Here is a 14,455-nt window from a genome sequence, read left to right as displayed (position 1 = left end):
ACAAAAATGTACTGCAAATTGACTCCTTACACACATTGGTGACCTATCCTTCAAGATGTTCTCTTTCAGTGGTGCCAAATTCTTCTCAGTGTTGGCCAGCAACAGGACAAGGGGCATTGGGTATAAGTTGAAACACAGGCGGTTCCATCTCCCTGTGAGGAGTAACTTCTTCCCTGTGAGGGTGACAGAGCCCTGGCATAGGCTGCCCAGGGAGGCTGTGGAGTCTCCTTCTCTGGAGGTCTTCAAAACCCGCCTGGATGCCGCCCTGTGCCCCGAGCTCTGGGTGTCCCTGCTGGAGCAGCGAGTTGGACTGGATGATCTCTAGAGGTCCCTTCCAACTTCATCCATTCCTAGGTTCTGTGATTCTSTAATGTTGTGTGGAAGTAAAAGGTTGTAAGCCAAATTCTGTTGTTCTTATTCATGCTCACTAGCAACTACTTCACTGAGTGATCCTTTTGAAAGTAAGAGGGCAGTTTCTTGACTGAAATAGTATTTATTACAAAGCAGAAGTTGCAGGATGTGGTACTACATCATCTGGGGTTCTTCTGGCTTACTTAAATGGACTTAGATATGTTTCAAAAAAACATAGGTAGTAATAAAATAATGAGAACATAGAAAATTGCTTAAAATAAAATTACAGATTAATATTCTCTCTCGAGCATTCCTTTGCTCAGTGAAAATGTGAAAACACATAAACTATAATATGAATTAATTTTCAAGTAGCAGTGAAGACAACTGTTGTAAATTCTGAAGAGCTGATGAGCTGATGTAAATTCAAAAGTAATATTCCAGAGTGGTGGATGATTGCTGCAGTTGTGAGGTTACTGAGCCTAGCAAAGCAATAACAAATGATTACAGAGGATTTTTTTAAGAGGCATCTAGGGTAAAATAGAAGTTGATAGGTGAAAGAAATACTGACCCATCACATCACCTCATCTCCACTTTTAATAGCACTATGTTTTGTAAGCAAAACTCTTCATTATTCATAACAATATATGTTAATGGTTACTCAAGAAAGAGTTTTGCTCTCAGCGTTGTATTGCTGTGCAACCAGGCTTGTCTAAAACTATTGTTATTTGAACATATTTACTATTAGTCCCTGAGGAGAATACAGTATTTTTTTTTATTTCCAAGGGAAATATGAAGTCCATTACTAAACAGCGAAAACTGTAGACTGTGAGCCTAACTATTAAAACTATATGTCAGCTGTTTAACAGAGATGTTTTAGTGAATGGGAGGGCAAAATAGCACTTAGAATGAGGGACTTTTGTAAACATAATTAAAGTCTTGTGACAAAAATCCAAAATTTGAAAAGCTAAATGTTATGCTGCTAACCCCCTGCATGCTGCCTCCTTAGAGACGGGCACACGTTTATTTACAGCTCCAAACTCCGGCATAGGAGACAATGTCCTGCCCCTTTGGCAGACTCGGAGCGCCACCAGCTGCACATGGCTCGAGCTGTGCCAGTGCAGTGTGCGGGCTGTGCGCGCGAGCACCGAGACCCGGGCCTGGGGATGCACGGGCCCCTGTCCTGAGCACTGCCCGGGTGCCAGAACAGGTTGCCGGCATCATGTCCCCTGCAATGTGACACCCAGAGACATGCAACCAACTCCGGCCCAGCAAACCCAGMATAGAAAACCGCACCACTCTGAGGCATAAGCACCTGCTCGCTACAAGCCGGTAACCCTCGGCTGTTTTCAACATCACCGTCGCACATCGCTGTGACTTGCTAGGTTCCAGGTCACAGTTCTGACACATACCTCGATTTTTCACAGCTCTCATCTAGCTTTTACCTGCCTGCAGTCGAAAGCCCATCAAGTTACCTGCTCTTATTAGACTGAGACTCCCTTCTGGGTGCTGGATGTTTTGTGAGATACCTCATTCTCTCCATCCAGACTAAGCAGAGCACAAACTTTGGGAAATACATAGATTTTGTTTTCTACATCACTGCTGCAGTAGATATAAGTAATGTTATATCTCACAAGCTCGTTTTCTCATGCTAAATGGCTGCTTTCACATTGCACAGGCTTCAGTGTCTCCAAGGACTGTGCTCTCCATCAAATCTCTTGTTTTTATTTCCAGGCAGAGGAGAAATCACAATTGCCTTCACTGATGTAAATTGAGAAACTCTGTCATCTGATCCCCTTTGCTTTGAAAAGTAAAGGTATTGCAGAAGGCTGTGTAAATGTTACACCACAGGTCTGTAAAGCCCTTTTTTATCCCCACACAAGCTGAAGCAAACGTATGTGTTAAAGAAACACATGGGGCACTTTGTTGTAGGCAGTCCCTAACATTTAATTTCTATAGAAAGAGTTTAGTTCTGTGAAGTTTTTTATTAGTTCAGTTTCCTTCTGTCTCCACCCTCAGAGCTTGATACAGGCTTAAATAAACTTACTGCACTTCTTCAGTACCCTAGGGTCAAAGATGTAAGAGCAGAAGTTTACAAAAACTATTTCCCCATCCAAAACATAATGACTTTCAATACCTGGAACAATCTTAACCAGGAACCACATCTGTTACTACGGCAGCTGTAAAGGGCTATAGATTAATAGCCTGTAAAGCTAAGAAAACAAAACTCATTGCATTCCACTTGAGATAYTGCTATCCACATAATACTGACTGTGTTGTGAGGTAGGAGGGCAGAAGAGAAAAGCACCTTTAACTGTGCACTTATTTTCTCTGATTTGTCACCTCCTCCTTGGTATGGCCCCTTCCACTCCCACAAAGACCAATTTTGCCTCCTGCCCTCAGGCTAGAACTTCTGCTTCTGKGGTGAAAATTAAGCTCAGGCCAGGCTCCTACACTGGCTCTCACAACGGAGCTAATTAGGGGGTTTCTCATTACACTGGTTAATGTGCTTCACGAGTTATGGCCTGCAAATCTATTATGTCCAAAGGTTGGTTCTTCAGTAATAGCATAGCTGTAATTGCAGCTCTGCTGGAGGGCTGTCACAGCCCAGCAGATAGGCTTATGTCATGTTCATTAGTCATTAATGCCAATTCCAACTGTAGCACTGGTCATGATGACATGAATTCCTAATGATGAAAGACCAATGCCTGCAGAAGTGCTTCCGAGACTGGCTTCCAAATGAAGGAGGGGAAAGAAAGAAAGCACTGACTATCACTGTCTTGACAGCACTGTCCTGGGAGCAGCTCAAAGAGCAACACATAAAGAGAAGAGCCCAGAAAGACAACATCTGGGTCCAACCCATAAACACAGAACTTCCTTCTGAACTTGGTATACTCAATAACATAACCTATACCAGATGCCTCTACTTCAAAGAAGGGAGGGCAGACATCTTTGAAGGCCTCCAGACACAGACTCTCTACCCATGATGTAATCAGTTGTGTCTTTGTGTTTTTGACTGACCAAGTTAGAAATCTTCAGCCTTTCCCCAATTTATCACTGGTGAATTTAGGTGTTGCCTATTTTCTTTGCTCACACTGCTATTAGCATCTTGGGGGGAATAGCTGAGCCTATGTAACTATCACTGACATCTGAAATGGAGTCTTCTTGTCTCAGATGATACAGAAGGGTTTGTTTTGCTCTCTGTGGTCAAAGGAGACTTTTGTCTTCCTGCCTGTGAAAAAGTTCACTGTTTTCCAGTATCATAGCAGGGATAATTAAGAAAAAAAGCAACATGAAAAGGCCAGTTGCTATAACACAGGCAGGGGAGAGCTCCCCTGAGAAATTTAAGCAATCTTTCAAGCATAAAAAGGCAGAACTAATTAGATAAACCAATGTTGGGAAAGAATACAGAAACCATATGAGGGGTATCAATTATTTTGCCAAGTAATAAAAACAGAATCCGCTTTCAAGTTAAAGGCAGCATTTTCCTTCAGAAAATGCTGAAATGTTTTCTCTCATCCCACATCCTGATGGGTAAAATGGTAGCAGGCAGACTTCACAAGCTCTTTTGTTTCTCCTTAGATATACACAGGTAATTCATGTCACATGTTGGCATAGTGAATGGTTGTTTCTTTCTCTTTTTCTCCTGCAGAGGAGTTGGTGCTCATCTTTGCAGGTAATTACCTAACTGGGCCAGTCGCATTGGCAAGGGACTGCAGAAGTGCCTGTTTCTGAGAAATGGGTAGCAAGGTGACATAGAGCCCCAGCTGTCCCGCATGGTTGGGTAACACACAAGAGCATAGAGGTAGCATAGAGCATCCAAGTCAGCTAACCCCAGCCATCCCGGGGCACCACGGGATCTTTGGGAGGCAGATTGTTTCCTTATTGATCAGGTAAACAGGCCTTGCAGGTTACTGGGATCTTTACTTGTGACACCCACTATGCCAGTTATAGAGACAGGGCCTGAGCATCTGATCTCATTGACAACACACTCAGGGTTCTGTGGTGGACATGCTTGACCACATGGCAGGAGGTGGATCAAACAGCCAGGCTGTGGTGAGGGCATGTTCTGGTTGCCACAAAGGGCCACAGCCTCTCCAAGCTTAATGAAACTTGGGCACAGCAGAACAACCCATCACAGCGCAATATCCAGCTCCTCGACACTGCACTATGGGGAATGAGAGATGGTGATGGGCAGGTTACCGTTCCTCTTGGCACACGAAGCTAGTGAACAAGCATTTTTTTGAGAAGAAGCACAGGAACCCCGATCTCCACCTCCTCCTGCATCACCTTTGGCTTCATGAATAGCTTTCGCAATCCAGCATGCTGGTATATCTTTTCCAGAGGTCTCCATCTACTATTTCTTATGCATTCATCAGCACATTCACTACTATTTCCCTGATTCTGTTAGTTTAAACTCTTATTTTTAGATCTGTATTTGACATTATCTCAAAAGTTGTGCAGCCCTCATTTATGGTCTCTTCCTCTTCACACCTGGTCAAATAAGGACATAATGATAGCCACTGGTGCAAAACTCCCCGTTAGTATCTCTGTTGCTTCCTCACAAAGGACCAACCATCCACTCACACGGCATCTCTCCCATTCTCCTCCTTTTCCTGTTAGCTAGCAGTGGCCAAGCTGCTCTCACAATGTTTAAATACAACTGAAGTCATTTGCAACTTCAGTCATTTGGAAGGGTGTCATGGAAACATTTTCCCTTAGCACTATACTATCCAATTAAACTTTTATGGTAGCTCTGATAGTTTCCTAGTCTGTCTCTTAATCATCTTCACTCTCTAAAAATTCTCTCTTGAAATAATCTTTCATTTCATCAATCTACTTTGCACTGCTCTTGCTGCAATTTACCTTTTCTTCTAACTTGCTAAAGCACTTGAGGATGCAGTTTCTGTGAAAGATGTTGTATGAAATAAAAATGAATTTCCATGTTTTTTTATCTTGAAGCAGTGAAAGAATGGCAGGAATTCAATCAACAGCCATTACGAAACATGAAATAAAGTTACTGAGCAGGGTTACCTGATTAATTTATTTTTCCTTTCCTCATAATCCAATTTTGGCTGCAAAACCAGATCTCAATTAGCCAGGAAATTATTTCAAAGATCTATTTTATGAGTAAATCTATACTAGGACCACCCACCTACTGAATTAAATCAACTTATATCAAGCAGCTTAGGCGCACTTAGATTTCAACACTGGAGCCACAGTAACACTGCAGTTAATATATGTTGTAAATAATGAGCACACTGATTAAATTCATAATTCTTTTGATGCTGAGTAAACGATAGTCTTGACTCAATTAAAACTATCACCTCTGTTGTTCACTCTCACATCTCCTAAGAGTCTGGGAGAGTCTTAAAGTTCCAGTTTCTGCCATCCAGCATACCTTAATAAAACAGAACATGTTGGAAAAAATATCCAAGTGTACCTCATTCACATTTTCCAAGGCAAAAAAAACCCAGAAGATGATCTTTAAAAAAATCTCTTTTTTAATCTCATGCAGGAAGTTAATTTTATTATCAATGTTAACAAACCTAGCAGAACGGGGTTGAGTAGGCATGTTCAGGAATAAGGAAGCCATAATCCTGTGTTGATTCCTACCATGTGTCACACTTTCCTGTGTCAGCTGTACTTAACTGGATGACTTGTAATTTGTTGTGCACTAGCTACCAGGAAGACCAGGTTTTTCTAAGCCTTCATACCATCACAGGACTCCTCTTCGTATCCCAGTAATCATTACCACACAGTTCCTGTTTTCTTCCTATTAGCAGGGCATCTCAACTTCTTCAGACAGCACTGGATCATTTTCTCCTCAGTCTGAGCAGATATAACTGCTGTAAAGCGTGACCCTCTTCAGAGTGAGCAGGTACAATGCACACATTCTGATCCACCTGTTTTATCACTTTTAAGGAAGTTTTCTGTATTTCTATATTCTGTATTTTTCTATCACTTGATTATATGATCAAAATGCTTTCCTCTGTTTCAGCTTCTTAGTGTTCAGTAGACGGGCACTGAAGGGAGAACTGAAGCTCCTCGGGGCTGTTCTAAATGTAATGTGTTTTTACAAGGAATGCTGCTCTCCATTCATCTTCTCCCATTTTTGCATATCYTTGTCTTCCTGTTCCAAAGTTATTTCTATTAAAATCAGAGATGGCCTTCCAAATTATTCCTTTGTTCCAAGTAATGTGTTTTGGCAGTAGACCTTGCAATTCATTTTTCTCTTTCATACATCTATGTTTGTCATTTTATTTTATAGGGCATTTTTCTGATGTTCTATAGCAACTCATGTTGACTTCAGAGGACTTCTGAAAGCAAGATTATTGGACCATTTCATATTGTACCCTCATGACTTGATTCATTTGTGTAGATATGGTAAGTATTGACTAGGAACCACATACCTTCACGAAGCAGAGGGCTTGTGCTTGGAACCTGCCTYACTGTCTCAGTAGGAGTACAGAGTGTGAAGTTGCGGTATCCACTTCTGAAAAATGAATGTTGCAGTGCTCCAYCTAAAGCAAAGTGACAGTTTATACCCACTCTGCTGCATGGTACAAAAAGTCTTACTGTATGTGGTTGAGCTGCTAAAAAACTTCAGGTAGAGTTCATCATACTTTACCTATTAAAATATAATCTCTTATCTCATTAGGCCATCCACACTCTCCTGTAGTCAGTGAGGAGAAAGGCTCTTCCAGACATCTTCAACCTATTTTAGGATGGGATGAATTATTTTTTGAAGGTACTTGTCTTTTTTTCATAGACTACAGAGGAGACCAAGATGAGGARGTATCTGAGCTGCCAAAACCAACATCCTGTCAATACTTCTTTCCTTGCTTTCATGTTGAATACTTTGGTTTCTGCTTTCTGTTTTCCACTTTGATACTTTCTGTCAGTCATTTACTTGAGACTTGCAARGAACGAAGGGGAATAATGAGGAAGGAGAGGAGGAGGTATTGGATTTGGTGAGGAGAGAATAATACTACACAGAAGAAATAAAAAKAATAATCACAATAAAAAAGATCAATTGGACTTTACAGCTAGAGATATGCTAACAGTTTTGGAACCAGCATAAGCAAATCTTATTCTTGTAGGCATATCAAGCTGGTAAGCATTCTGTTTGGAAACATCAATAAAACACTTGTTTAAGARTGCTTAAGGATGGTTATAGGTTTGGGGATACTAAATGCACAGATAAGAAGTAAAAACTAAATACAGCATTAAAGGAAAGGGGTAAAAATTGAAACATGAATTTAGATCCACTGATTTGCAGCTCTGATATGGAAATGTAACACAATTCCATTCATGGATGCTTTTTAGTGATTAAAATAAAATAAGCTCATTTCATCATTTAAACAAAAGTAGCTGTTTAGAGCAGTATAAGAACAAAACACTGAAATAAATAGCATGCTCCATGTCATAAATGTTTGTGCTTCCTGCAAAAAAAATGTGGATTTGATATAGATCAAGACTACTACAGCCAGTACTGTTTTAGCARTACGAAACTTTTTGTTCTACAAACACATATCATGGACCATAAAATTTACTTCTCTTTTCAGCTTTGTGACAGTAAATGCTTTCATTACATAAACAGCACAGGAAAGACTGGCAAAAAAGAAATATCCTGTTATGTAGTTAATACTGTGCTCTGTGTTCAAACACAGATTTTAAAGGGGGCACACCCTGAAGGACTTCCATTTTAACAAGACAGAGAATTTAGACTGAGTTGGYGGCTTTGGTCTCTCCCTCCGAAAAACAGTGTCTATCTTTAAAAGCTGGAKTGGGGAAAAGAAGCTATGTGTATTTGTGTATACCTTCTGCATGCAAATATGCCTTCTGTTTATATCGAATTAAAACGTCCAAAGGAAATGGAAGCTTTTTGGGGGTTGACCTGCTGGCAGAGCTCTTCCTAATGCACCCCAGGATATCACTGGCCTTCTTGACCACAGGGGCACAATGCTGGCTCATGGTTGGCTTGTTGTCTGCTGGGATACCCACATCCTTCTCTGCAGAGCTCATTTTGAGTCCATTGGCCCCCAGTGTGTATGGCTGCAGAGGGCTATTCCTCTCTGTGTTCAGATCTCTGCACTTCATTTAYCTTGACAAGATAAATAATGATGATTTCTATAGTTTGAGAAAGAAGTCTTCTCAAGAAGAGACATGCTCAAACAAATGCCAGTATCCCGGAATAGTTTGTCTTTATGTAAAAATTCCTCCCTGTTTCAGGCACATGGTGTTAAATCACACCACAAAATCTAATTAAAAGTTTTACTGGAAAAAATCATAATAGGTCTTTTCAGCTTTGATCATTTTAGAAATGTTAAACAAGACAAGTATGATTGCTATTTTTTTCAATTCTTATCTTTTTTACTTTTTCTAAATTCCATGAAATGTGAGCAAACAAAAAATAATCACAGGAAAAAAAAAGAAGTGCTGTTGACTTGGTCAGAAGCTTGAGCTTCAGGGAGAAACAATACCTTCATAATGACAATGATCATTTTCACATGAACATTTTCCCTTTACAACAATACAGAGTTTTTGCATTTCTTTGAGTGGGAAGAGTAAAGGAGGATTAAGGAAGCTTAGGTCAACAAGCTGCTTTCATTAGCTTTTTGTGACATAGACTCTTATCAGTAACTAGCATTTTTGATTGAAGTCTGCACCAAAGCCAGTTTCTTCTAGATTTCTTGTCGTGCTAGATCAAACACAACTTCCTTAAACAGAGYTGTGTAGGTATTCATATCAATGTACATGTTAACAACCACCATCCTTGTACAGAATATCCCAAGAGAAATTATTGATTGTCATTTACAAAATATAACCTATTGCAAGCAGTGAAAGCAGTTTGACTCTTGCACTTTAGGCAAAGTGGCATGCACACTTCTAACTGCTTTGAAACAGCTCTTCTGAAACAGATAATAAGTCTAGCAGCAAGGAAAKAATCAGAGATAATACACCTTGCATCTCAGTGCAGGATAGGAACATACGTATTGGCAGGAAAGTTCAAACTAAAAAGAGAAAGAAAAAAATATTGTCTTTGTTTCCCTTCTACAASTTCTGCAATGGCTGCTTTTTAGCACTTAATTTGAAATCTAATTATTGTTGACAGAAATCAGGAAGCAAGTGTATTCAGGCACCTAAACTTAGCACCACTGAAAAGTCTGGACAAATCGTTTTGTCCTTTCTATGCAGAGGTCCATTGTTTAACCTCCCTTTTGTTTTCAAATTCCATTTTTCTCAGAATCAATGTCTCCTCAGCTAAAATCACTACGATCATCTCTGAAAAAGCTAAGGACATTGTATTTATATCCAAGTACGTTCTAGACTTGTCCCTGAGCAAAACACACTTGTCCCTGTGTTGGTATGAAAAGAAGAACAACAGCAAGATTCAGCAATGGGTAATACAGRAATCAGACCTGGGACAGACAACCATCCTCATCATAAGTAGTACTGAAGTCCATGATAACTTATACTGCCTTAAGCTTCATCCCGGCTTCTCTGACTCTTCTCCTCTTTCAGTGTCCTTTGCAATTCYTTTCCGTACCCTCTCCTCTTCCTCCTCTCACTCCATTTCTTCCTTTGCTGCTGCTTTGCCCTAGCCCTGCTGCTGTCAGSGTGACTGCCACTGCCCTACTGAGAGCTCCTGCAGGCAGTACTGCAATATTACAGGTGTCAGAAAACCTAACAGCATAAGTGCCCTTATTTCCCCCAATCACACTTGCAGGTACCACAGTTTCAGCACATTTATTTTCATCTCTGTGAAGAGTATGGCAGCATGAGACTGGCACTGGAAAACACGTGTGAGTGGGAAGCGCTAGCCWACACTTGGGTTATCCATTGGGTTGGCCAAACCAACATAAATGGTGTCTTGCCAACACTGCACACTTAGAGTGGTTAGTTTCTGGGTGCTAGCTCATACCACCCTCCACATTTATCCAAGAACAAGCCTGGGAAACTTATACAGCACTTCCAACTGTCCCTGGTGAAATAAACATCTAGCAGAAAGAGGCATTTACCCCCCTCCCCAGCACTGCTTAGTGCTTTCAGCTCAGCTCTGCTGTCGCTTCCCCCAGTTCATTCCAGCTTTTCCTATCTTTGTACCTATTTTCAGCATCTCATTTTCTAATCGGAAATGTTTGCACTGGAATGGGAAGAGACAGCATGCAGGCAAGCAAGCAAGGACGCTTCATGTCTCACAGTCAAATCCATCTGATTTGAGCAGTATCATATTTTCTATGCATCAGGGTGCACTACATATTCTTTCGGAATGCAACAACTTACCACTATATTTGTTCTGCAGTCCATGACCTTAACTGTGTAAGCCTACTTTATGGTGGGAAAGAGAAGCCTGCTTTGTGGGGGAAAAAGGAGATAAAATGGGATATCAAGACATTATTCTTTTATTTTGCTGTTTGAAAGTTATCAATATCCCATAGCAGTACAAAAGCATCTTATTCCTAGTTATGGATCTCATTTTCTGCTGGTGCCAGGTTCAACAGAGCAGAGGCAAGTGTGAACATTAAAAGTTCAAGTGCTAGTCAATGAGGCAGAGCCCGATTCTGCAAGCAGCAGACTCTTTGATTTAAGGGTTATACTTTGGTCAGCACATTAAGCTCCCACTCTGGATGCTGGGAGGCTGAGAATCACATCTAAGAGGAGCAACATTTTTAATTTTGTGCTTTAGGAACAAACCATTGCCCATTCTGTCAGGCAGTGTTTTCATATTTTCATGTTGACATCAATTTAGTGCAGAATTTCTGCAGGAATAGTGCTGCTAGCCAATACATATTTCATCCAGCACCTGGTATTTCATCAGCCATGAACAAATTTCAAATCACAGAAGTAAGCCAAAAGTACATGCAATTTCAAGACAAAAAGAGAAACATATTTATAGAGAAAAGATCATTTTAAAATTGATTTTTTTCCATTAGTGTAATTGAGTCTACATTAATTTTCAACTTAAAAAAAAAGAAGTATCAAGTGAACACAAGAGCCAGATGATTGTCAAAACTACACCAACTTCAACTCAACTCAAATCAGACTGAAGTCTGCTAAAATAGAAGCAATTCAGTAAAATAAAACCCAATTTCCTTCCTACTACACTTTTGTTACAGGAATATGGCATTTCAGTTATGCTTCCATGTTTACCTGCGTCTTTACAGTCTTACTGATGGCTGCAACCTTGTTGAAGCTAACTAAACCTTTCCAGTCGTATATACTCAGTTAGACTCCAGGGGATAATTATTGACCTCAATTGTACTATGATGTAAATCCTTTCAAACTCATTTCCGTAATGCTTAAAAACAAGAAACTCAGCATTCGCAAGAGCAATGTTACAAGCTTAGCCCGCCCGCTGTAGAAGATCCTTAAGGCAAGAAGCCTAATTAAACTTCCTAGTTATTTTCTTGATCTGTTCCCCAGAAACACCATCATTTAACAGCCAAACCATAACACTGTGTGCTATTAGTGGAAAGTAGTTATCCTTATTCTATGCTGAGAAACACCAACAGGCACTAACACCAAACACACCGGATGCTGGTTTCTCCACAGTCCTTGTGCAAATGATAGAACACCCTGGGCATGAGCATTACGTGATTCAGCAGCATCTTAGGACTAGAGGAAACGGCCACAAGCTGAGGCACCAAAAGTTCCACAGGAACTTAAGGAAACATTTCTTGACAGTGAGGGTGACAGAGCCCTGGAACAGGCTGCCCAGAGAGGCTGTGGAGTCTCCTTCTCTGGAGATCTTTAAAACCCGCTTGGACACAGCCCTGTGCCACGTGCTCTGCTCTAGGTGACCCTGCGTGAGCAGGGGGTTGGACTAGATAGCCTCTGAGGTCCCTTCCAACCTTAAGCATTCTATGATTCTATGATTCTATGATCTCACTCTTTCTGCATTTTTTGGTCAGCCATTTCATTTTCTGCTACGGAGAGAAGGAACCCAAGAGGCAATTTAGAAGAAAACTGAAAGATTTAAAAAAAAAAAAATGTTATGGCCATTCATAAATTAGCAGGAATTTGGTGCAAAAAAAAGATATTTAGATTCAACCGCTACTGAGTCTGTAACTTGGAACTAACTATTAATTCCAGCCTCTGATRTATAAATCAGATAATAGTTCTTAAAAATGAATCAGCTGTTTTGTTAATAACAAAATTAATGAGATTTGTGTCTAGATTTATGTCTCCCGGGTCATGCCCCATTTGGATTCTCTAGTGTTAATAAGAGGTGAGCTAACATTACAGCCTTCATCATCACACAGGAAAACTAATTTACACTCCTGTCATCTACCCACCTGTAGATTTTTATGCAACCTGAAGCAGTTTCATGCCTTTAAAGTCTGAGCATTCCTAAAATTGGTCAATGGTTCAAAAAAACAGAATGGGAAATAGAGAAAGACACATGTAACCATCATGGTTTCATAATTTCCGTTTCTTTGGGAAATCTAGATAGAAACAGAAGATAAAAATAGGCTAATACTTGAACAGGACAATAAAGTAAGRTATCATTGAAACTTGCAGGCAAGGCAGAAAATGCTATGAAAGATATTTGTGGACAAATAGTGGGATCAGGACTGCATTTACTAAGGAAAAAACAGCAAATAATGACAAATAACCTCTTTGCAAATTGTTAGTAAAAAGCAAGGTCAATCAATTGGTTCCTCCTCTGAGCTTAACATCACTCTCCTGATTTATACCAGTGAATACTCTGCACTATGAAATTTATTGCATTTCACGATGCTTAGCTATAATCAGCCTAGTGTAAAGTGCACACTGGACGTACTGCTATTCAACCAAGACACTACTATTTTTTGCTGAGAGCAAGGAAACGTTTGAAATCCAGTCCCATAAACCTTCCTTTATCCAGACAGTCAAAGGACTTCATGTGACTTCCTCACATTAAAAAAAAAAAAAAAAAAAAAAAGGCAAGGGTTTGCAAAGGCAAGCTAAATCTGAAAACAAACAGTACAGCATGGTTAGACCCTGCCTGTCCTGGCTGGAGAATCTTGGTAGAGAGCTTTGAGAGTGTTTTTTCCCCCTAACACACATATTGTCAGGATTACTGATTTAAACTTCTTACTCAGGTTGAGATCACATATTATGAGTGAGCTGATTATGAGGCCCGTTGTTGCCCAAACTGGGCATTTTGCCTCTATCCCCATCCTGTTCCCAACTACATGGTCTTGCCCAAGCTCTAGCACTCATGTGACCCTGTACCAGCCCAACTCACTAACTGACAGAATAAACTGCTGGTTTTAGTAAAGGAGTTGATTTACTCAGGACCCAGGAGATTGGCAGAATCAGCAGAGATGGAGGAGGGAATCTGTACAATGGAAGGGAGATATCCTCTTTTGGAAGTGATGAACCCTGCACCTCCAACCACAGCATGTAGCCTTGCCCTGCGTAGATGGAGTCATGACCACTTTGTACTTCTCAGAATATTTCCAGGAAATAGGGAAACAATTAACTAATATTTTGATGAAGATGCAGCAACTTTAAGCCAATACAAAATCCTTTCTTTCCTTGTTTTAATATATTTTGATACAAAAAAAGAGGAAACAAAAAGGGTTGTTGCTTACCATTTGTCTTCTGTTCTCCACCAGGTGGATGCCAACAATTCCTAGGAATGATCCAAAACCAAGCTAAGGCAGAGAACAAAAACAAGACAAACACATAAAATCAGCTTATTTGGTGAACATACCAAAGCACCACAGTGATATCTAAACTGATACTTAATACAGATGGACTATCTGGGTTGGGTCAGGAGAAAGGGTGAACTGGCCTATCTAAAGTTATTACTGATCAAAAATCAACAGGGAATGCCCAGAACTGCAACTCTGTTTCCGAGCAAATATTTTATTGCAGTAAAGGGAAGACACTTTTAACTGCTTGGGTCTTGTTACTACAGATACATATATTTTACTTACTGTAAGGTGAAAGGTAAGTGAAGCAGAACATTTACATTTAGCCTATGTATGATCATCCTGGAAAACGGAAAAGCTTTAGGCAACTGAAAATAAAGAGTTTCCCTCAAAAAAAAAAAAAAAAAAAAAAAGTATTGCTCCTATGCTAAATTGGGCAACTCATGTTTAATTCCTTA

The 14,455-nt window shown here is 40.2% G+C and overlaps 1 protein-coding gene across 1 annotated transcript in view; it reads right to left on the bottom strand.

Annotated features, from left to right (window-relative positions):
- The window catches only part of TMEM255B (transmembrane protein 255B), a 66,772-nt gene that overhangs the window by 38,011 nt on the left and 14,306 nt on the right, over positions 1–14,455 (bottom strand). The window contains exon 3 of the mRNA XM_026046190.1: positions 13,935–13,997. Coding sequence (XP_025901975.1) covers positions 13,935–13,997 — 63 coding nt within the window. The remainder of the gene's footprint in view (positions 1–13,934; positions 13,998–14,455) is intronic.

Source organism: Nothoprocta perdicaria, unplaced genomic scaffold, assembly GCF_003342845.1.
Source record: "Nothoprocta perdicaria isolate Ctin4 unplaced genomic scaffold, notPer1 scaffold_426, whole genome shotgun sequence".
Lineage (NCBI taxonomy): Eukaryota > Metazoa > Chordata > Aves > Tinamiformes > Tinamidae > Nothoprocta > Nothoprocta perdicaria.
The sequence above is the reverse complement of the archived record's forward strand: the minus strand, read 5'-3'. Positions and strand labels throughout refer to the sequence as shown.